We start from the raw sequence: 21,016 nt of genomic DNA on the forward strand, positions 1-21,016 counted from the left end.
GACGTGTGTACAGTTGGGCTGGTGTGGTAGGGAAGGAGTATGATGTGTCTCCATGAGAGGGCTTGATGAAGTGGGATTAACATATGTGAAGTAGGGAAAGGGCACTTGCAAAGAGCCAACTCCAGAAAACACAAGTACAAATTCTCCTTCCGGCATTGTCCAGCATATTCAGAATAATGTAGTCTCATTGGTGAGATCATTCTTTTGTTGGGAAAGGCTACTATTAGTAGAAAAAGCTTAGTTGAAGAACACTTCTTAAGCTCTGCCTGAGTTCCTTTATTCTGGCCCTATATTGACCAAAGACATGTGGCTTAATGTAATTTGTGTTATAGTTTTTGTAATTGCTATTCAAATATCTTAAATTGGCACTCTGTTTTATACATCAGGCTTTTTTTTTTTTTCCAGTGAGTATTAGTATTAGTACTAGAAGGCATTTTTTCGTTTCCAAAGCCACAGTTAAAGTGTCAGCCCCAAGGTAATACTATTTTTGAAGCCTCCAGGTGGAATCCTTCTGTGGGTGAATCCCTTCTGCAAGAAAACATCTGCATGATATACTTGTTTCTATAAAATGAAGTGGAAAACCAAACTTGTATATTGCTTTGCCTTTGTGCGTATTTCTCTTCTTTCCCCTTCCAGAGCAGTATTCATTACACAGCTTAAGTGCTTTGCATAGAATTTCCGAGTTAAGTACGACCCCTGTACTGGGGCGTTATCAGGCACAGATGCTACACTGAAGGGCTTTTGGCCATCAGTGGCTTGGTAACTGTGATTCAGTTTGAATCACCCCCTCATGGACCATATAAAAGCAGATTCTTATAGGATCTCAGCCAATTTTTGGGAATCATTTTATTTTCCAACTTACTGGACTAGTTTAGAGGCCTTTGAGTTTCACTGGACTTTTTCCTCATTTCCTTCTTTTGTTGATTTTGGCCCCTTAACCTTCCACCCACTTTATTACTCACTCATTTCTTAGGGACCTGACTATTCAATAACACTAGAGAAACTATATCTGAAACCATATGGGTTGAGTAAAACACACTTAAGAGGGAGGAAAAAAGCAACAACAACAAGAAATGTGTGTTCTCTGAACTTCCTTTGTTTATATGGTCTGTTTATGTGTTGTTAAGCTTGTGTTGTCCAGCTGCCTCCCCATATTTCAAAAATGACCGAAGATATCTGGGAAACATTCTAAGAGGATCACGTTGGCATAGTGAATGAAAAGACACCTCAGGGACTTCCCTGGCAGTCCGGTGATTAAGACAATGCAGGGGATGTGGGTTTGACGCCTGGTCAGGCTAGGATCCCAAATGCCTCTCGACTAAAAAACCAAACCAAAACATAAAACAGAAGCAGTAGTGTAACAAATTCAATAATGACTTTTAAAATGATCCTCATAAAAAAAAAAAGAAACTTCATTTGTCCCCCACCAGATAATATATCTTCTTCTTAGGTTTAGATGGGATGTCAAGAGCTTCAAATGCTAAATCTTGAGGCTCTTGAGAAGTCCTTTACTTCTAAGGAGACTTTTAGAAAGAAGCCAGTTAAATGAGCTCTTTTGAGGTTTGTGGATATATACCTGGTTATTTGAATGTTTGTTTGTGGTTTATAATTAGGCTGTATGGCATCTAATTGATTAATTTTCTTTTGGTAAAATGAATATTGGTATAAGGTGATGTTAACAGCCCTTAAAGCCTGGGTTCTCATCTAGTCTGTGCATAATGTGAATTAAAACATAAGCACACTTGTGTCAAGATTATCCAAGAATGAATGGAACTGTGCACTATTTGTTAGAGCCCCTTGTAAGCCCCCTTCTCTTGAAGGAATTGAAATGCATTAGCAAGATCCCTGCACATGGAACAAACTCCTTACTCTGGTTGAGTGGGAAGTTCCTCTCTGCCTTCCATGCTCTACCCACACTATAATGAGTGGTGAATATACAGAGATGCATTTTTTTCACATTAAGCTATTTATGGAATTTGGTCTGCTAAGTAACAAAGAAATGAAAACAAGAAAATAAGTAAGAATAAGAAATAAATCATCAGTGTTATCATTTTGGAAGTAAATTATTATACTGAGCTGCAGGATATGGCATCGGCGGCGTCAGCATCTTCTTCACGCCTCGCTCTGCCGGGGGCCCTGTGCTTCCCTCACAGCTGCTGTCCCACTAGGGCTCCTTAGCAGCGGCACCCGACAGAATGCCGAGGGAGCTCCTGAGTGCGTGTTCATAACCGGCTTCTCGTTCTCCCAGTTGATTAAGGCACTTTTTTTTTCTTGAGTGGCTTGCAGTTCCACTTAAGTGTCTGATGTTTGGGGTCACTGTTGAATGTTTTGTTTGAATATCACTTTCACGGTGGATGGGAGGCTTCTGCTTTTAGCTCTGTGGGGTGAAGCCCTTGGTGTTAAGCCTTGAAAGGGAAAAATCTTTCTTTGTAGCGATATGCTAAATGAAATTATTCTATTTGTCACTTTGTCCTTTTATCCTTTCAGTCCAATAACCTCAAATTCTTGTGATTTATTTGCTTTCTTCAGTTAAGCTTAGTTATTTCCTGTGTCCAGGTGCATGCTGTTTCCACTGCTGGCCATCATGGTGATGTGGAGCATATTTCTGACCTGGAAGTGTGGTTTCTTTAATTTTGAACCACATCAGTATGCCTTCCATCCTCCACTTCCTTTGCATTATTTCCTTTTGGAAGGCTCAGTTTGTCACCATTTAATCTAAGGATGATTCATCTGGGACTGAGAACTCATAATGTTGTAATAACAATACCTTTCTTTGTATAATAATACTCAAAGCACTTACCATCTTAGCCTTTCTCTATTTATGAAGCACTTTCAGTTTAATCCTTCACAATAACCCTGTGGGTTAAGTCAGCAATTTGGTCTGTGTCTAAGATGGTGAAATTGTATCTCAAAGAGGTTGAATAGCTTGCTCAGGGTTGCAGTGCTTCTGAGTTTACTCTGCTTAATGATTTTTACAGCAAATACAGAATAGTTTTGAAGATATTCTGAATGAACAAAAAGGAATTTTCCAAACTGTGTCCTGATTTTTAAAATATGATTTTACCCTGGTCAGTTAGTAAGATCAGGGTTAAAAGCCCATTAACCATAAAGTTTAAATTGATGTGTCCAAGTCAAGAAAATATTTAGGTCAGTTTCTCTTCTGCTACTGATGTGATAAAGGTTAAGGAGGGCTGGCTCTTAAATATGTGCAACTTGAACTGGAAATAATTAAGCCTTTTTTTTTTTTTAATTCTCTCTTCCTTCCAGAGAGATGGAAACCTTGATGACTAGTTCCACTCTGCCTCCCCTTTTTGCAGATGAAGATGGCTCCAAGGAGAGTAATGATCTGGCTTCAACTGGGTAAGCAGCTGCTTTGGGACACTGGGCCTTTGCCTAGGCTTCAAAACAGATTCTGATAATGTATAAGGTGCTAAAGAGGTCGTCTTATATCATAAAAATAGAAGGTACGTTTGTTAGCTTTGCCAAGAGAATGGGAGCTATTGTAAACTGCTTTGATATCTGCATTCAGCCATCATTTGCAATGCTGGTTCCTGTGAACTGGAACGGCAGTACTGTGGGATCTAGGAAACAGGACTCCTGGCTACATGATCACCATTAAGGAAATACCTGCCACAGGGCTAGCTGCGAAAAGCAAATTCATTTTCTGTCTGAACTGCCACAAATATTAAAATAATGTTTTCCCCAAACATCAGATTTTTTTAAGATCAGATTTTTAGTTATGGTTCCTTTATTCAGAATGCCTAGGAGCTCTAGCAAAACTGTGGAAAATTCTGAAAGAGATGGGAATACCAGACCACCTGACCTGCCTCTTAAGAAATTTGTCTGCAGGTCAGGAAGCAACAGTTAGAACTGGACATGGAACAACAGACTGGTTCCAAATAGGAAAAGGAGTACATCAAGGCTGTATATTGTCACCCTGCTTATTTAACTTCTATGCAGAGTACATCATGAGAAATGCTGGGCTGGAAGAAGCACAAGCTAGAATCAAGATTGCCGTGAGAAATATCAATAACCTCAGATATTGGCTTAAAGCTCAACATTCAGAAAACAAAGATCATGGCATCTGGTCCCATCACTTCATGGCAAATAGATGGGGAAACAGTGTCAGACTTTATTTTTGGGGGCTCCAAAATCACTGCAGCTGGTGACTGCAGCCATGAAATTAAAAGACGCTTACGCCTTGGAAAGAAAGTTATGACCGACCTAGATAGCATATTCAAAAGCAGAAACATTACTTTGCCAACAAAGGTCCGTCTGGTCAAGGCTATGGTTTTTCCAGTGGTCGTGTATGGATGTGAGAGTTGGACTGTGAAGAAAGCTGAGCGCCGAAGAATTGATGCTTCTGAACTGTGGTGTTGGAGAAGACTCTTGAGAGTCCCTTGGACTGCAAGGAGATCCAACCAGTCCATTGTGAAGGAGATCAACCCTGGGATTTCTTTGGAAGGAATGGTGCTAAAGCTGAAACTCCAGTACTTTGGCCACCTCATACAAAGAACTGACTCATTGGCAAAGACTCTGATGCTGGGAGGGATTAGGGGCAGGAGGAGAAGGGGACGACAGAGGATGAGATGGCTGGATGGCATCACCGACTCAATGGGCGTGAGTCTTAGTGAACTCCGGGAGTTGGTGATGGACAGGGAGGCCTGGCGTGCTGCGATTCATGGGGTTGTAAAGAGTCGGACATGACTGAGCGATTGAACTGAACTGAACTGAACTGAACTGAGGAGCTCTAGCTTACTTCTTTTCCTCCCAGCACACATTGCCCCCAACACCCCAACTCCTTTCTTTGGTATTTTTGGGCACATATATAAAGAAATATAGAAAAGGGCTAATAGCAATAGTCCCTCTTCCACTGACAATCTCTGTTCCACTTGAATGTTTATCTTTTCTATTTAGACATTATTTGCCAAGGAAGAAATTTATTCACTAATAGATTGAAGTGCTAGCTAATCCCTAAGATGAATTATTTTAAAATCCTTTAGAGCTCTTTAAAAATAGACTACTCTTTATAATTCTGTTTCCTTCCCTGACATTCTTTACTCATTAATATCTGCCATCTGACTCTATTCAGATGAAACTGTTCTCCAAGACTTTGCTAAAAGCTGCCTACGTGCTGAATCCAGTTTGTACAGTAAAAATGTTCTGAGTGTCTGCTGTGTGTGCCAGGCACCATTCTAGTTACTAAGTATTAAGCAGAATAACCAAAACATACAAAAATTACAAAAATTCTAACCCCTGTTCTACTGGGGAAGTCAGACAATAGAAAGTATAAAGTAAGCTACATAGTACACTGATAAGAACTATGGATTAAAAAATAAAGTCGGGAAGGGGAATAGGAAGGGCTTGGGGTGCCATTTTAGATAAGATGGCCCAGAAAGGTTTTACAAGTGACTCGAATAAAAACCTGAAGAAAATAAAGTAAGTACCTGCATTATAGGCAAAGATTATTCTAGGCAGAGGGAAGCAGTGAGTGGGAAAGCCTTGAGGTAGGAGTGTTTTTTCCTTTCAGGAATAGCTGAGAGGCCAGTATGACTGGAGCAGAGTATGCCAGGGGGAAGCGTAATAGGCTTCATCCGTGTGTTTCTCAAACTTTAATGCACTTATGAATTGCCTAGACATCTTATTAAAATGCAAATGCTGAGTCAGAAAGTCTGAGTTAAGACCAGAGATTCTACATCCTGTTATGTTCCCAGATGATACCAGTGCCACTGCTGTGAGGCCAGTACTTTGAGTAGCAAGGGACTAGATCCTGTAGGAGCCTGTGGGTCAGAGTAATCACTTTAACTGTCCCTCTGAGTGAGGTGCGAAAGTGTGAGGAGGTTTTGCACAAAATGATGTGATCTGACATTTTTAAATAGTATCCCTGTGGCTGATATATAGAGAAAATCGCGAAGGGAGCAGGGACTGAAGCAGGAGACCAGTTTGGGTTCTAAAATAACTCGAGAGATGACTCAAAGGACTTCACTAGTGACAGCAGTATTTTTGGCAGAGTAGTAGGGGAAAAAACCTCATTAGAGTGGGTTTCAAGGATTATAGGAATGGGGAGTGGTGAAAAGTATAGAATTCTTGATATATTTTGAAGATAAACCAAACAGGATTTGCCTGAAAGAAACAGATGATATGTGAGAAAGGAGAAAAAAGCAGTCAAAGACAAGCTCCAAAATTTTGGCTTAAGCAACCTGAAGGGATAAAATTGCCATTACATTAGATGGCACACACTGAGCAAGTGGAGGAGGGAATGTTAGATTGGTTTTGGAGATTTTAAAATTGAGATGCTTATTAGATATCCAAGCAGAGATGCCAGATAGGCAGCTTGACACAGAGCTCTAAAGTTACAGGCTATCTAGCTTGAAAAAAGAAACTTTGGAGTTGATCAGCATATTACAGCTGACACGTAAGGCTGTGTAACTGGTTGAGATCATCAGACGAACAAGCACTGTGTAGGGAGAAAAGAGAAGAGACCTGACACTTGAACTTGGGGATATCCCAGCATTTACAAGTCAGGGAGAAAAGGAAGAGTCAGCAAAGAAGACTCAAGGGGGTACCTAAAAAGGTATCAGAAAAACCAGGGATGTGCAGGGTCCTGGGAAGCAGGTAAATACTGTACTTCAAGGGAAAGGAAGAGATGAACTGTGTCAAATACTTCTGGAAGATCAGGTAAGATGAGGTCTGAGAAGTGACATTGGATTTAGCATGGAGGTCATTGGTGATCTTGACAAGAGTTGTAAACATTTATCTCCTTTGGATTGGGTTTAAGATAGAATGAAGCAAGACAAATTAAAGTTAATAACTATAAACAGTTCTTCCCAATACAAACTAGTAAAAGTCAGTAAGTGCCCCTCATCCATGGTTTCACTTTCCATGGGTTCTGTTACCTACCACGATCAGCCACAGTTGGAAAATACTAAATGGAAAATTTTAGAAATAAACAGTTCGTAAGTTTCAAAGTGCCCACTATTCTGAATAGTATGATAAAATCTCACACTGTCCCACCTGTGTCCTGCCTGGGACGTGAATCATCACTTTGTCCGGTATATCCCACCTGTTAGTCACTTGGTGGTTGCCTCTGTTATCAGATTGACTGTCACAGTATCTCAGTGCTTATGTTCAAGTAACATTTATTTTACTTAATAATGGCTCCAAAGAGCAAAAGTAGTGGTGCTGTCAATTCAGATATGCCAAAGAGAAGCCGTAATGTGCTTTCTTTAAGTGAAAAGGTGAGAGTTCTTGACTTAATAAGGAAAGAAAAAAAAAAATTATATGCTGAGATCTGACATCTGTGTTAAGAATGAATCTTCTGTGAAATTGTGAAGAAGGAAAAAGAAATTTGTGCCATTTTTGCTATCAAGTATCAGACTGCAAGAGCTGTGGCCACAGTGCATGACAAGTGCTTAGTTAAGAAAGGCATTGAATTTGTGGGTGGAGGACATGAACAGAAAACAGGGTTCAGTACTATCTGCTCATCCACTGGGGATCTTGGAACATATCACCCCTGGGTTGGGAGCTTCTGTATAAACAGTTCCATAAAGGAAGGGAGAAAAATGAAGTGGAATCAAGAAAGTTTTGTTTTTTTCCAGATAAGACTAAGAGCTTGGACAGTTCATTCATTGGAACTAAAGAGCCTTTTTTTTTCCAGTCTGTATTCAATTTGTCATCTCTAAGCATTTGACACTTTTGACCACTCCCTCTGATTCCTGTTCATTTCAGTCAAGGCATTCACAGAGTGGGTAGTTGTTCCCGAACCTAGTTTTCCTATTTTACTAAAATAAGAATGTGCAAGAGTTAGTAACTTAAAATCTGATGGCACAGTTAAAATGAAGAATGACAGTGAAAGAAAAAGACATCATACACTATCCAAAATGATTGAAATATTTGGAAAACAAAGCTGCCAAGATCAAACTGAATCTCTGATGGCAACTCTTTTTCAGAGAACATGATTAGCATTAAGTTAATAACTTCTCTTATTTATCATTTTTCAAAGAACCTCAAAAATGTAGGAACCTTCTAGTTTAAATCTTCTATTTTTTCTGGAAAGGATCAGAAAAATAAAATTTCTTTCCTTTCCAGAACAGTCTGCATCTGCTTTCATTCATTTCTCAGCCCACTGTAATCTGGTTTTTATTCCCATAACTCTACTAAAACTGTACTTCCTTCAGGTACAGGGAGTACAGTTGAACTCCTTCAGTCTTCAAATTTAGCTGATACTTTTTAGCCTATCTTATGTGACATCTGCAACTTTGCTTGTGTAAAACCCCTTCTCAAAAGTCTTCTCACCTTGGCCTCTGTAACAGTTTTCTCTCTTCTCTCTTAGATCTCTTCATACCTTCCTTAGTCTTACTCAGCTCGTGTAACACTTGATCTTAAAATATTGTTCCAACAGAGTTCTATCGTGGCTTTTCTTCTCACTGTCTTTCTGGAGAAATAGCTAACCCTTCCCAGTATTTCCATGAACTGATGCCTCCTGAAACGTCTCCTGCCTTTTTCTTCACTTCTGTTCTCTCAGAACATGTGTCCAGTTGTCTACAGGACAGCTCCACTTAATTATGCCAGAAATTATGTTTCAAGCTTATCATTTTCTCATCTGTCTTAACTCATCCATCTTAATGTGTCTGACACACGTGTACACACACACTCTCCAGTTGTTACCTTGGTTAATAGTACATTATCACTCAGTCTAGAAACCTGAGAATTACCTTTGACTCTTCTTTTTCCCTCACTATTTATATTCATTCTATCATTTTGCCTCTTAATTATCCCTTCGCTTTCTCTCCCTTGTTCTCCCACTTACCCTTGTCTCTCACTTAGTTTTTTGCAGTAGCCTCCTGAAAAGTTCTCCTTTCTCCTATTACACCCTGTTCTTTCTACCTGTAATAATAACCTGTAATAATATTGTTTACCTAGGGCTTCTCTGGTAACTCAGATGGTAAAATATTCGCCTGCAATGCAGGGACCCAGGTTAGATCCCTGAGTCAGGAAGAGCCCCTGAAGAAGGAAATGGCTACTCATTCCAGCATTCTTGCCTGGAGGATTCCATGGACAGAGGAGCCTGATGGGCTCTAGTTAACATTTACATGTTTACAATCCATTGTTTACCTAATGAATGCCTATTCATCTTTTAAGTCCTCCTCTGTAAAATCTTTCTTAACATTCTCTCCATATATATAAAAGTCTTCATCCCCTCTACTGTACCTTTGTGGCCCATTTTATAGACCTCTGTTTCACTACTTGTATTTTCTATAACCCTGTAAAGTATACATTCTTCCAGAATAATGACTGAATATTGCTCTCTTATACATCTTCCTCCACCTTCCCCACTACCTGCCCCAAACCCTAAATTCTCTAGCCGTGGTGCTACCTTTATTTCCATTCCTTTATCTAAATGTTTAGTTAGGGTTTAACTCTCTATCTGAGATCCAACCATCATCTGTACATTGTATCCACTTTTCAGAAAGATGAGGTTTGCTGACTCATCTGAAACAGAATGGTAGGAACAGAAAGTGTGTATCTCTGAGTTATTAATGTTTATACCTGAATTTCTGAACTTGATAATATTGATCTTAAATGATCTCTTTGTCAACAAACACTATAATCCTACAGAAGGAATAGCCTATGGAATGTACTGTAAGAGAAATTTCTTGTGCCTTTAAAGAACTCTCTCTTTTGTGACAGGGGGGCACACTGCTTCTACAACTCCCATTCCTATTCTTTTCCATTAATACTGTTTTCCATTTATCACATTGGAGGTACATGAGAAGTAGCACATAAAAGTTAGCTGCATGTTCAGAGCTAAAATGTAAAGTCTACATTGAGGAGAGAGGTAATTTGCGGGAGAAAGATTATAGTTGTTTTTAGTAGGAGACGACTTCTTGGAACTGAGCTAGTCCAATCAAGCATTGAAACCTTTTTAAAAGTGTTCTATAATTACTATGGAGATATGGTTTATTTACATTTATACAGAATGAGGTGGGGAATTAATTCAAGGGCTGGCATGTGATTTTGCTGGCAGTGAAATGTGTCTTGAACCTTGATAAGTAGGAGGTTTTGATGCTGCTGATACTAAACTTCTCTCTGCCGATCATTCTGCAGGTTAACCCACCCAGAGGCTCCATATAGTAGTGGAGCCACATCATCCAGCAATAATCCAGAATTTGTAGAGGATCTCTCCCAAGGTCAGCTGCTTCAGAATGAATCTTCAAATACAGCAGAAGGCAATGAACAGAGGCATGAAGATGAGGTGAGCTGAAGCATCTCCTCTTGTTACTGGTCTCTGAGGCTTCTAAAGAAGCAGTCAGCAAAGGAGTTGATTGAGGTGTTCATCCTCTGGCCTTCCATTCTGCAGAATATTCTTTTTTATATTTCTTCTTTTACATAGAAACATATTAATGTTTTTAATGATATAGAGACAAGTAGACTCTTCTTTATCCCCTGCCAAGTAAATTTATACCTGCATCAGATTAGATGCTCAAATGCTTACTGAATGAGTTGAATGATTAAATTAAATAAGTAATTAATGAGGAGTCTACATGCCCTTACCACGTACTGCTCACCTGCAGCATATGTGCCCGAAGGGTCCACAAGACTTGCCAGGTCAGTCTCTCTCCCATAGAAGGCTGCTGCTGCTGCTAAGTCGCTTCAGTCATGTCCAACTCTGTGCAACCCCCATAGACAGCAGCCCACCAGGCTCTGCCATCCCTGGGATTCTCCAGGCAAGAACATTGGAGTGGGATGCCATTTCCTTCTCCAATGCGTGAAAGTGAAGTTGCTCAGTTGTGTCCGACTCTTCACGACCTCATGGACTGCAGCCCACCAGGCTCCTCCGTCCATGGGATTTTCCAGGCAAGAGTACTGGAGTGGGGTGCCATTGCCTTCTCCGCCCATAGAAGGCATCTTTTTCTAATTCACACAAGGGCAGTAATGCCCTTGTTGGACTTCCAGTGTTCCTACAAATGACTGATTACATTGTGTTTTAAGGTACTTTTTTTTAAGCCATAGAAGAGTACCACCATTGATTTTTGTCTTTATTCTCATTTTGAAAAAGCTGATTCTTTCTACGCTGGCATTCTTAACGATTATGATGAATGCTTGTGTGTGCTGTGTGCTCAGTCACTCGGTCGTGTCCAGCTCTTTGCAGCCCCATGGACTACAGCGCCCCAGACTCCTCTGTCCATGGCATTTTTCAAGCAAGAAAACTGGAATGGGTTATTGCATTTCCTACCCCAGGGAATTTTCCTGACCCATGAATCAAAGCTGGGTCTCTTGTATCTCCTACAGGTTGGCAGGCAGATTCTTTACCACTGCACCACCTGAGAAGCCTCATAATAAATGCTTAAAGCTCCTTAAACATCTTAAATCCTTCGTAGCTTTAATGTTAAATGTTACTCAGGTTACAAAATAAAAACAACAAAAATTGTTACCAAATATACCATTTGCCCAGTGCTGAATTATCATACCATTGTATATATATTTGAAGGATTACAGTATAGTAATTGATATTTAGATATTTTCATCTCATTCTAATTATCTTTCTCTCCTCTGAAATAAAAATGCTTGTATCCATAAAACTTTATTAACTAATAGGCTATATGTATTTGTAAAATTATGAAGCAAAAGTACCTTTTATCTTGTTTAAAAGGACAAAGAAAAAAGCTGTGGTAAACATTAGTGGTACTTCAGTCCTTTAAACTTTGGGTGGGAGGCGGGGTTGGGGAGCAGTGATTTCATCTTTTGATTTCATAACATATAAAACCTCTGATTTATAAAATAAACATCTTAAGAAATAAATCAAGCCAAAGAAATTGTCTTCATTCTGGATATATTATAGTTACTAAAATTTTCTAAGTCTTATATATTAATTTTAAATTCTGTAGTGCTACCTACTGTGGGAAATAACCTGATCTTTGAATGGTATCAGTGAGAAAGAGCCTCATAATGGTTTCAGTCCCACTGCTACAGTTTGTCTCTTCTTTTGTTGTCACAAGTGCACGCGACAGCATCTTGTTCTGATCTGATCTACTGGAGCAATGTCAGCTGCCCTGGCATAGTGCTGTGTATGTGCTGCCTTTCTCATCTAGAATATTCCCCTGGCAGGAGTCAGGCTTTGTTAAGTGCATATGAAGTCCAGAGCTTATTTATGTGATTGTGGCAGGGGTACCTTACCCTTTTGTTTTATTTTGTTTTTTTACTATTCACTTTTTTTTTTTTTTTTTTTGGCTGTGCTGGTTCTTCACTGCTATGCTCAGGCTTTTCTCTGGTTGGCAGAGAGCAGGGGCTTCTCTCTAGTTGCAGCTCACGGCTTTTCATTGCAGTGGCATCTCTTGTTGCAAGCACAGGCTCAGGGTTCACAGGCTTCAGGAGTTGCAGCACATGGTCTCAGTAGTTGTAGCTCACAAGTTCCAGAACACAGGCTCAGTAGCTGTGGTGCATGGGCTGATCATCCTAGACCAGAGATCCAACTGGTATCCCCTGCATTGCAAGGCGAATTCTTAACTACTAGGTCACCAGGAAAGCCCCGGTACTCCTTATTCTTATTTGTTGGGATTAGCGCTAAAATGGCCCCTTAGTGAAACAGTGTGTAGCATGGTACATAAAAAGGTCTGCAGGTGAACCATCTGGAGTCCCTTCCTGCAGACTGCATTGCAGTCTTTTGTTCCTATAACAGATTTGGAGAGCTTTGACTATGCAGGGCCTTAATGGTGGGAAAATGCACTTAATCCTGTTTTGTTTGTCAGTGTTCACTGTTGTGTTATTGGGAAAATTTTTGTTGTTTTAATTTGATTTGGGGTTTTTTAATATTGACTTGTTTTGCAGCAAAGAAGTAAACGAGGAGGTTGGTCCAAAGGAAGAAAGAGAAAGAAACCTCTTCGAGACAGCAATGCACCCAAATCCCCTCTTACAGGATATGTTCGATTCATGAATGAGCGTCGAGAACAGCTTCGAGCAAAGAGACCAGAAGTCCCATTTCCAGAAATTACAAGGATGTTAGGCAATGAATGGAGTAAACTTCCTCCAGAGGAAAAACAGGTAATTGTTCCTATTTCTGCTTGGTTTTGATTCTGTCTTAAAAATAAATTTTGTCAGAAAAGCAAAGAAAATGGACTCCTGATTCTTCACTTTTGTCCTAGGAGACCAGAATAGCAGGGTCCTTCCTAGTCCTTTTATTTAGCATAGTAGTTTTTATACTCTTTCAGGGTCTGCTGCAGGCGTGTGAGCAACCTCAACCAAAGTAGCTCTACTTTTATTTGCTTTATATGCTGAGTTCATATAAGACTTCTGTAAAAAGTAGTTCAATATTAACAAATCTATCAATATGATTTATCCTGCTGAGTTAAATGAAAAGTCATGAGTTAAATGAGAATTTTGATAAAATTCTGCTGTTCACATAAGAATTTTAAGAAAAAAATTTAACTGCTTTAATAAACTTTTATAACTGGAGTTCTGGTAAATTTAACCTACTATGGCAAATAAAGCAAGAACTATTTGAATTCTCTCCTCGCCAAGACAGAACTTAACCCTATCGCCAAACTGAAACAAATCCATCTGTTAGAGAGATTTGAGAGGAATTAAGGACAAGATAGCCACAAACTGACTGAAATGCCACAAAAGTAGTGTGACGGTAGTGATGTTGGAATGGTTTGGGGTTTAAAGTTCCCAGCATTCTCAGCATCTGAAGTATATCTGTAGTTCTTTTTATGTCCTACACTCGTTAAAAAGGATTCCAAATAAATCAAACCAAATTGAAAAACACTCAGGAATTAACTGAATTCAAAAAAATTTCAAAGAGATCAGATTGAGTTGCAACTTGAAGCTCTGTGTTTGTGGTAGCAAGCTAGTAGAAAACAGTGTATATCATCCATTGTTTTAGCTCTAATGTATAAAGGGCTAGACAGAGATAATGAGCTGCACATAGTAATTACTCTTTTCTCTTTTTTAATTTTTTTATTTCAAAATTAATACATGATCATTGTTTAAAATTTTTCAGATAATACAGTGATAACTAGTTAGGGCAAGTATTTGTTCTTAAATTTTTATTTGAAAATATTTTTTCGAATGTACAAAAAGTTAACAGGCATAGAACAGTACAAGCAAAGAATGCCCAAATACCCTTACTCAGATTCATGTATTATTAACACAACATATTCTCCTGGGCAAGATTGGGCATGTGCTTTTTCTTTCTCTCTGTCTCTCACAGTCACACACACAAACACACAATTTTTTTTTTAATTTCTTCATGTAAGTTACATACATCATGGCCCCTTACCCTGAAATATTTCAGTGTGAATTTCCTTAGATACATTCTCTCACTTAACCAGTTAGTAACCTCATAATTTTATATGAACACAATACTTCTATCTAACTTACCATCTATATTCCAGTTCTGTCAGTTGACCTAACATCATTCCTGTGTAACATTTCCCCCTCCAGTTCAGATTCCATTCCAAGTTCAGGTCCTGTGTTTAGCAGTCAAATCTCTAGATTCCTTTAATCCAGGATATTTCCACAACCTTTCTTTGTCTTTTATGACATTGATATTTTTTTAAGAATACCATCTCTCTCTCTTCCTCCCCTTCTTTTTTGTTTACTCTTAACAGAACACTCCTCATTTTATATTTGTCTGATGTTTCCTCACGATTAGATTGAGGTCATGCATTCTTGGTCAGAAAACTGCATAGATGGTGTTGGCCCTTCTCACGGTATCGCATATGCAGGCACACAGTGTCATTTATTTCTCGTTGGTAACGTTAATTTTGCTCACTCAGTAAAGTTTTTCACTTTCCCTTATAATTAAGAAGCAGTCTGTGCAGAGACATTTTAAGAATATGCAAATAGTCTGTTCCATTTCAGAATTTTCCCTAGATTTAGCAGTCATTAATAACTTCTTCTTGATCTAATCTTTACCATGATGATTGCAAAATGATTCTTTTCCAACTCTAGCACTCACTCTACATGTGCTGGTTGACCCTTAGCATTCTAAGCCAGAGCCCTCTTCCTCTCTCCATTTATGTATTTGTTTATTATTTATTTACTATTGGTATAGGCATATGAATCTCTCTTTTCCCAATGGTTTATAAATTATTACTAAGTAAATTTGATACTTAAATTGTCCCAGATTTGGCCAGGGTGTCCTCTTTATCTGGCTTTTGTGTGGGATAAGGCTATTAACATAATTTCTGACTCTAGTTTGTGTTCATTTAGAAGCAGTATTTTTACACTCTTATTTCTTAAACCTAATTGATGAATGAAAACTACAAGGCATTAAACAAAATTATCCTAGTAGATCAATGAACTTTGTTTAAATAATTAATAGCACAAGGCATGTAGATACAGGCTCTCTCATGGTAGTCCATTTTAGGTCCATAGGATGAGGTCATTCTTTTTTATGTTCTTTGTGTCTCCTCTCTCCTGGCTCTTAAAAGGCAAATTGATATATGAGATCATCCCCTCAGAATGGGTTGGGGATAAAGAAACAGAGTAATATTCCATCCTCTCCCCTGGGAAGATTTAAGTGTGCCTGTGTGGTGTGTTGAGGACTCTAGTGGCCATGTGTACTTCTATCTATAGGATTAGAGGAAGAACCATAATCTTGTGAATTTTTTATGAGAATGACCTCAGTAGAACTTGTCTTCAGTAAGTTAAAAAAGGCTATAGTCTAAAAAGTCAAAATTGCCTTTTTCTTTTATAATTGAGAGATTTTTTTTTACATGACTTTTTTTTTAATGCTCAAAGCTTATTCCACTTTTACTTTTCTTTCCATGTTCTAATTATCTTTTGTTTTCTTCAAAGAGTTATTTGGTATTGTACCTCAGTGAGATCTATTTCTTGAAAATAATTCCACATTTCTTTCCTAGCGCTACCTTGATGAGGCAGACAGAGATAAGGAGCGTTACATGAAGGAACTGGAGCAGTATCAGAAGACTGAGGCCTACAAGGTTTTCAGCAGGAAAACCCAGGACCGTCAGAAAGGCAAATCTCATAGACAAGGTATCAGAACCAGAATCAAATATATTTGTAGTTTGTTCTGCATGGTGTATTGTCATAAAGCCTACAATTACAGCAATAAAGATAAAAGATATGTTTCTATCATTTCCCTATTATATGAGATTCACTCAAAGCATCATCTTCAACATTTATTAAAATCACACTGCTCTCATTTAGAAATTTCAATTGGGTTTCCATATCCAGGATCAACAGTTTGACTTGTACTCCAAGGCCCCTTTTAGTTGTATGTGCTTTTTCTTCTATCCCCACTTTAGGCATTTCTCTGCAATGCAGAAGACCCGGATTTGATCCCTGGGTCGGGAAAGTCCCCTGGAGAAGGGAATGGCAACCCACTCCAGTATTCTTGCCTAGAGAATCCCATGGACAGAGGAGCCTGGCAAGCTACAGTCCATGGGGTTGCAAAGAGTTGGACACGACTGAGCAACTAACACTTTCACTAACACCTCTAAGCCTTTCATGTGATCATTTCTCCCAGCTTCCAGTGATTAATCTTTTTAATTCACTCATTCTTATTTGCATGTATTCAAAAAATATGTTGAACACTTCCTATTATATATCAGGGTCTCACCTAGGCATTAAGGATGCAAAGGTAAACAAGATAGAGAAGATCCTGGTCTTCATGGATCTTTGGTTTTCTGCAAAATTGTTCATCACACTGTTTAAGTATTGCTAAAGTTCCCCTTTGTCAGGGAACACTGCCAAAGAAAGAAGCCCCACTCATAACAGCCTGTCATTCCTTAGCCATTGCGTCTTCTCCGCATTTGGGCATCTTGCCTGCTAAACTGTAATGTGGTGCAAACAGCCTTTGGCATGCGTTTCCTGTCCACTCTCCCACCCTGTTCTCCTTAAAGGTGAGGACTGTGTCTGCTCTTTCTCTTCCATCTAATTGCATAACCTATAAGATGGGGTTCCCTTTAACTCTTGTTGACTGATTAATAAAGCTATTAGAGAAAATATGATATGTTTTGAGAACCCACATATACCAGCAGTTTCTGTATTTTGGCACAGTCATTTCCTTAAGTTTTTTTAAATTTTGTTTTGTTTTTCAGCTTAATGTTCTTGTTCTTTCATATTTTTAGATGCAGCCCGACAGGCCACTCATGATCATGAGGTAACTAACTTTCTGTCTCCATTGTGTGTGTGTGTGTTCATGTGATATATGTATGTAATGTATATAATGATGATGCTGTTTGAAATGCTATTGGACTGTTTTTTAATGAATGGCAGAGCATTTTTTATCCTGTAATTAGGAGTGAGTTAGTTGCCTTTTAGCTTAAAGATTCTTAGCATATGGCAGACACTTATGTCATGAGTCTGTTCTTGAACTAAAGCCCCTAACTCTAGTCCTTTCTTGTGGTCCAAGAATTTTACTGGCTTTAAATGCTGAAGATGGCTGGAATCTGGAGTAATGTATAGAAATGGGGACCAACTAATAGCTATAACTTGACCATAGTTTATCATCACCAGATACTATATTCTGACTCTCAGAAAGTTGTTATTTAGGAAATCCAGCATTTAGTTAAAATGCACTATTCAACTTACAGCATCTGCAGAGCACAAGTGACAATATCTTGATTTCTGTGCCTCCTTTCTTCCCTGGCACATATTTGTTTACTGGTCTTTTCCCCTCCATTTGGTTCAGTTTCAGCAATAGGATTTTGATCTGTGTTCCCTTATAGGATTGAGACCTATGTGTGTTGGCTGTATTGCTAGAGAGCTTTAAATACTTACTTAGCCTATGGTTAATATATGATTGTACGAAAATAAAATGTATGGTATTTTCCTGCATGAAAATGTTCAGTGACTCCTCATTGCTTACCAAATCACATTCAGACCCAGCAACCAGGGTTTTCTGTAATTAAGTGCCAATTTCCCTTTCCAAATAACCTAACTCCTATATAAACTTTTTGTTAAGCTTTTTATCTTGTATTGGGGCATAGCTGAATAACAGTGTTGTGATAGTTTCAGGTGAACAGCAAAGGAGACTCAGCCCTACATACACATGTGTCCATTCTTCCCCAAACACCCCTCCCCTCCAGGCTGCCACCCACTGAGCCGAGTTCCATGTGCCATATAGTAGTTCCTTGTTAGTTATCGGTTTTAAATATAGCAGTATGTACATGTCCATTCCAGACTCCCAAACTGTCCATATATATCTTATGTACTTAAAAAATACTGACTATTCTCTAAGTGCCCCATCCTTTCCTGCCTCATGCCTGTGCTCATATTCTTCCTTTCATAAGAATACTTTCTTTCCCTCACTCATTTTTTTATCACCCTCTCATATCATCCAATTTTGCCTCTAAATTCTAGTCATCCATCAAACCCTATTTCAAGTTCCATTTTTCTCCTTCAAGCTTTTCCTGTTTCCTCCAACTTCCTTTAAACCTCACAGTTCTCTTTATGTCTTTTATCCACTTAGCTGGTCTGGCTAAGGTGCCAGAGTTACTCAAGTGCTTCTGTCATTAACACTCTTGGATTATAATCTCTTTGAAGGCATGTGTAGTCTAGTTTCCATTCTGTACCCATCCACATACCATCTTGCATTATGCTCTTATATGGAGGAGTTATTCCACAAATACTCATTTGTTTTTATACAAAACCCATTTGTTGAAATAACAATGGAAACTTACACACAAAGAATTTTCTGATGCACTCTTTTGCATGCCCTGGGTTTTTCACTAAATCAGGAAAATCATTTCTTCAAAATAATAACTTGTTTATCGTGGAGTTATAGTTCTCATACTTAATTTGGTATTGGTTACCTTCAAAATGTAGAGAAAACTTTTAGATTCACAATTCAAATAGATTTATCACTATCCATGAATTATAAAGTGAGAAGCATGGTAAATACGAACATTTTATTTTTCATATAAATCCTATATAAATGTAGTTATATATGACATCTCTGTGTTCCAATTAGGATGAAATATTTTTTGCTTGAGAAACTATATGTACACTATATGTTTTAAATCATAATTGAATTGTGTTATAAGTTTTCTCTACTGCCAGATTCTTGTATAATTACTTATTGCCCACCAATATCATAAATTTTCTAAACTTCTTTTTTTTCCCTATTAAGCATCTTTTATAGCTTCTGTATCCTTAATAGTTACAAAAGAGAGTATGGACAATAAAATCTTAGATCTCACATTTTCTGGTCAATGACTGACTGACTCCTTTCATCAATATGGATTTTGCTGGCCAAATCATGGCATTTTTTGCCTCTAATATAAAGTTAATAGTTGCAATCAGAAAAGATTTAGTAGACTTAGTCAGTCATAGAATCTGCTGCTGATTTACGAAATTAAGCATTTTAATAAAATATGTTATTTTAGTATGATAGGAATTTCTGCAGTATGTGAAAAGGAATAAGTCTCTTTGTGATTTTCCTGTTTCAGGATTAGACACGAAAACCAAAGAAAAGGAGGGAGTAGGTGGAAAGCCAGCAGTAGTTTCTCAAATATATATACACTAGTCTTTATAAGCCTGTCTGTTGTATGCCCAGGTCAGGATAAAGCTCTCTTAGTAAGGTTGTTAACTCAATTAATGTCACTCACTTTATCAGTTTTTTTTTTTCATTGAATAATAGCTTACTAAATTAGGTAATTTCAAAACAGTTGTAATTTAAAAAACTGGTTTGACAGTTTTTAAACACAGCCACACATAACCTCGTAGTATAATAAGAGTTAAGAAAAATAAGAAAGGACTATGAGTGAAAAAAAAAAAAAAAAAAAGGCCACAGAAGCCCCATGGAAAGGAGCAACTGAATCAGACCTTAAAGATGACTTAGGTTTTGTGGGGGCATTTCATATATATACATATATATCTTTGGATAAAGTGGCCTGAGCTGATTTATGAGGAAGTTAATAAAAGAGCAAGTATCTTGCAACATGCCTAAAACATCACATTTCTAAATACATGCTTATTTTCTTTTTCTTATCCTATTAGGAATAAAGTGACAAATGCCATGAAACAGTTTTTGAGCTCACATCAAAATTACTAAGACCTCAGAAATCCTCTCACCTGACCCCCTCATTTTGCCAGTGAGGAAAATGACTTGCCTAAGAAAGGAGAGAATGTCCCAGAATCACTTACGGAATTGGTTAGAGGCAGAATTGACTGAAACCCAGGCGTCTGTAGCCCAGGCTTATTAAGGTCTCTTGGCAGTGCCCGCCACACTATATAGAATAAACAGTGTTGCAAGTTAAAATGGGCCTGGCTGCCTGTGGTGTCCGCAAAATTTGTTGCCACTTGAGACAGAAATGATTTGATTTGTATATATGTAGTAAAGAAACCTATTGTATTCCTTAATGGAACTTAGATTCCTAAGACATTGTTACCGAGGTAGATACTGGGGAGCCCTGTTAGAGCTCAAGAAATGCTGACCTGAAAGCCATTCAAGCCGTTCTGCATAGCGGTGGGGCACTTTAGCCTGGTACACAATACTGAGAGCATTCCTTAAACTAAAGGGCACTTGAGAGAAGCATATCACTTCATGAGATTCTGGCCCTGAGCCTGGATCACAGCAAAATAGTTTCAGTTCAAAAGGCCTCTGTTCTCTTACCCTCCACTCAATATATAGAATGAAAACCAAAGTGAAGAGTATTCTTGCTCCTCTCAAATCAGAAGCCAGCCTGCTAGACCCAGGAGTCAGCTAGTGTTACTCTCAAGAAAGTGTCTAAGTCTCATGTGGGAACTAAGATAGAAACAATAATTTTGTTTCTCCTTTAATTTATGAAAAATGACAAAATGACACTCAACCTGAACAAATTAGACCCCTCCAATGACGAGGTAATGAAATCCTTATGATTTTAATCCCTTGAGCGATCCTTGGAGCAGCTTAAGTATATCTGAGCCCCCAAGAGGATCCTCTCCAATGCCAAGTAACATACTCAGTAATGGAAGAGTGCTGATGGTTTTCATGACGACTCTTCAGTTAAGTAGAATTCCTCTCTTGGCCTTTCAGAGATTGAACAGTTTCATTTAATTGCTGTGG

The 21,016-nt window shown here is 38.4% G+C and overlaps 1 protein-coding gene across 2 annotated transcripts in view; it reads left to right on the forward strand.

The window, feature by feature from the left end:
• Positions 1–21,016, forward strand: part of HMG20A (high mobility group 20A) — a 77,485-nt gene that overhangs the window by 44,930 nt on the left and 11,539 nt on the right. For both annotated transcript variants that reach the window (XM_005695116.3, XM_005695115.3), the window contains exons 2-6: positions 3,268–3,360; positions 10,108–10,255; positions 12,829–13,041; positions 15,867–15,999; positions 17,097–17,128. In XM_005695116.3, coding sequence (XP_005695173.2) covers positions 3,272–3,360; positions 10,108–10,255; positions 12,829–13,041; positions 15,867–15,999; positions 17,097–17,128 — 615 coding nt within the window. In that variant the 5' untranslated portion in view covers positions 3,268–3,271. The remainder of the gene's footprint in view (positions 1–3,267; positions 3,361–10,107; positions 10,256–12,828; positions 13,042–15,866; positions 16,000–17,096; positions 17,129–21,016) is intronic.

The sequence above is a fragment of the Capra hircus genome, chromosome 21 (genome assembly GCF_001704415.2).
Source record: "Capra hircus breed San Clemente chromosome 21, ASM170441v1, whole genome shotgun sequence".
In the NCBI taxonomy this organism is placed as follows: Eukaryota; Metazoa; Chordata; class Mammalia; order Artiodactyla; family Bovidae; genus Capra; species Capra hircus.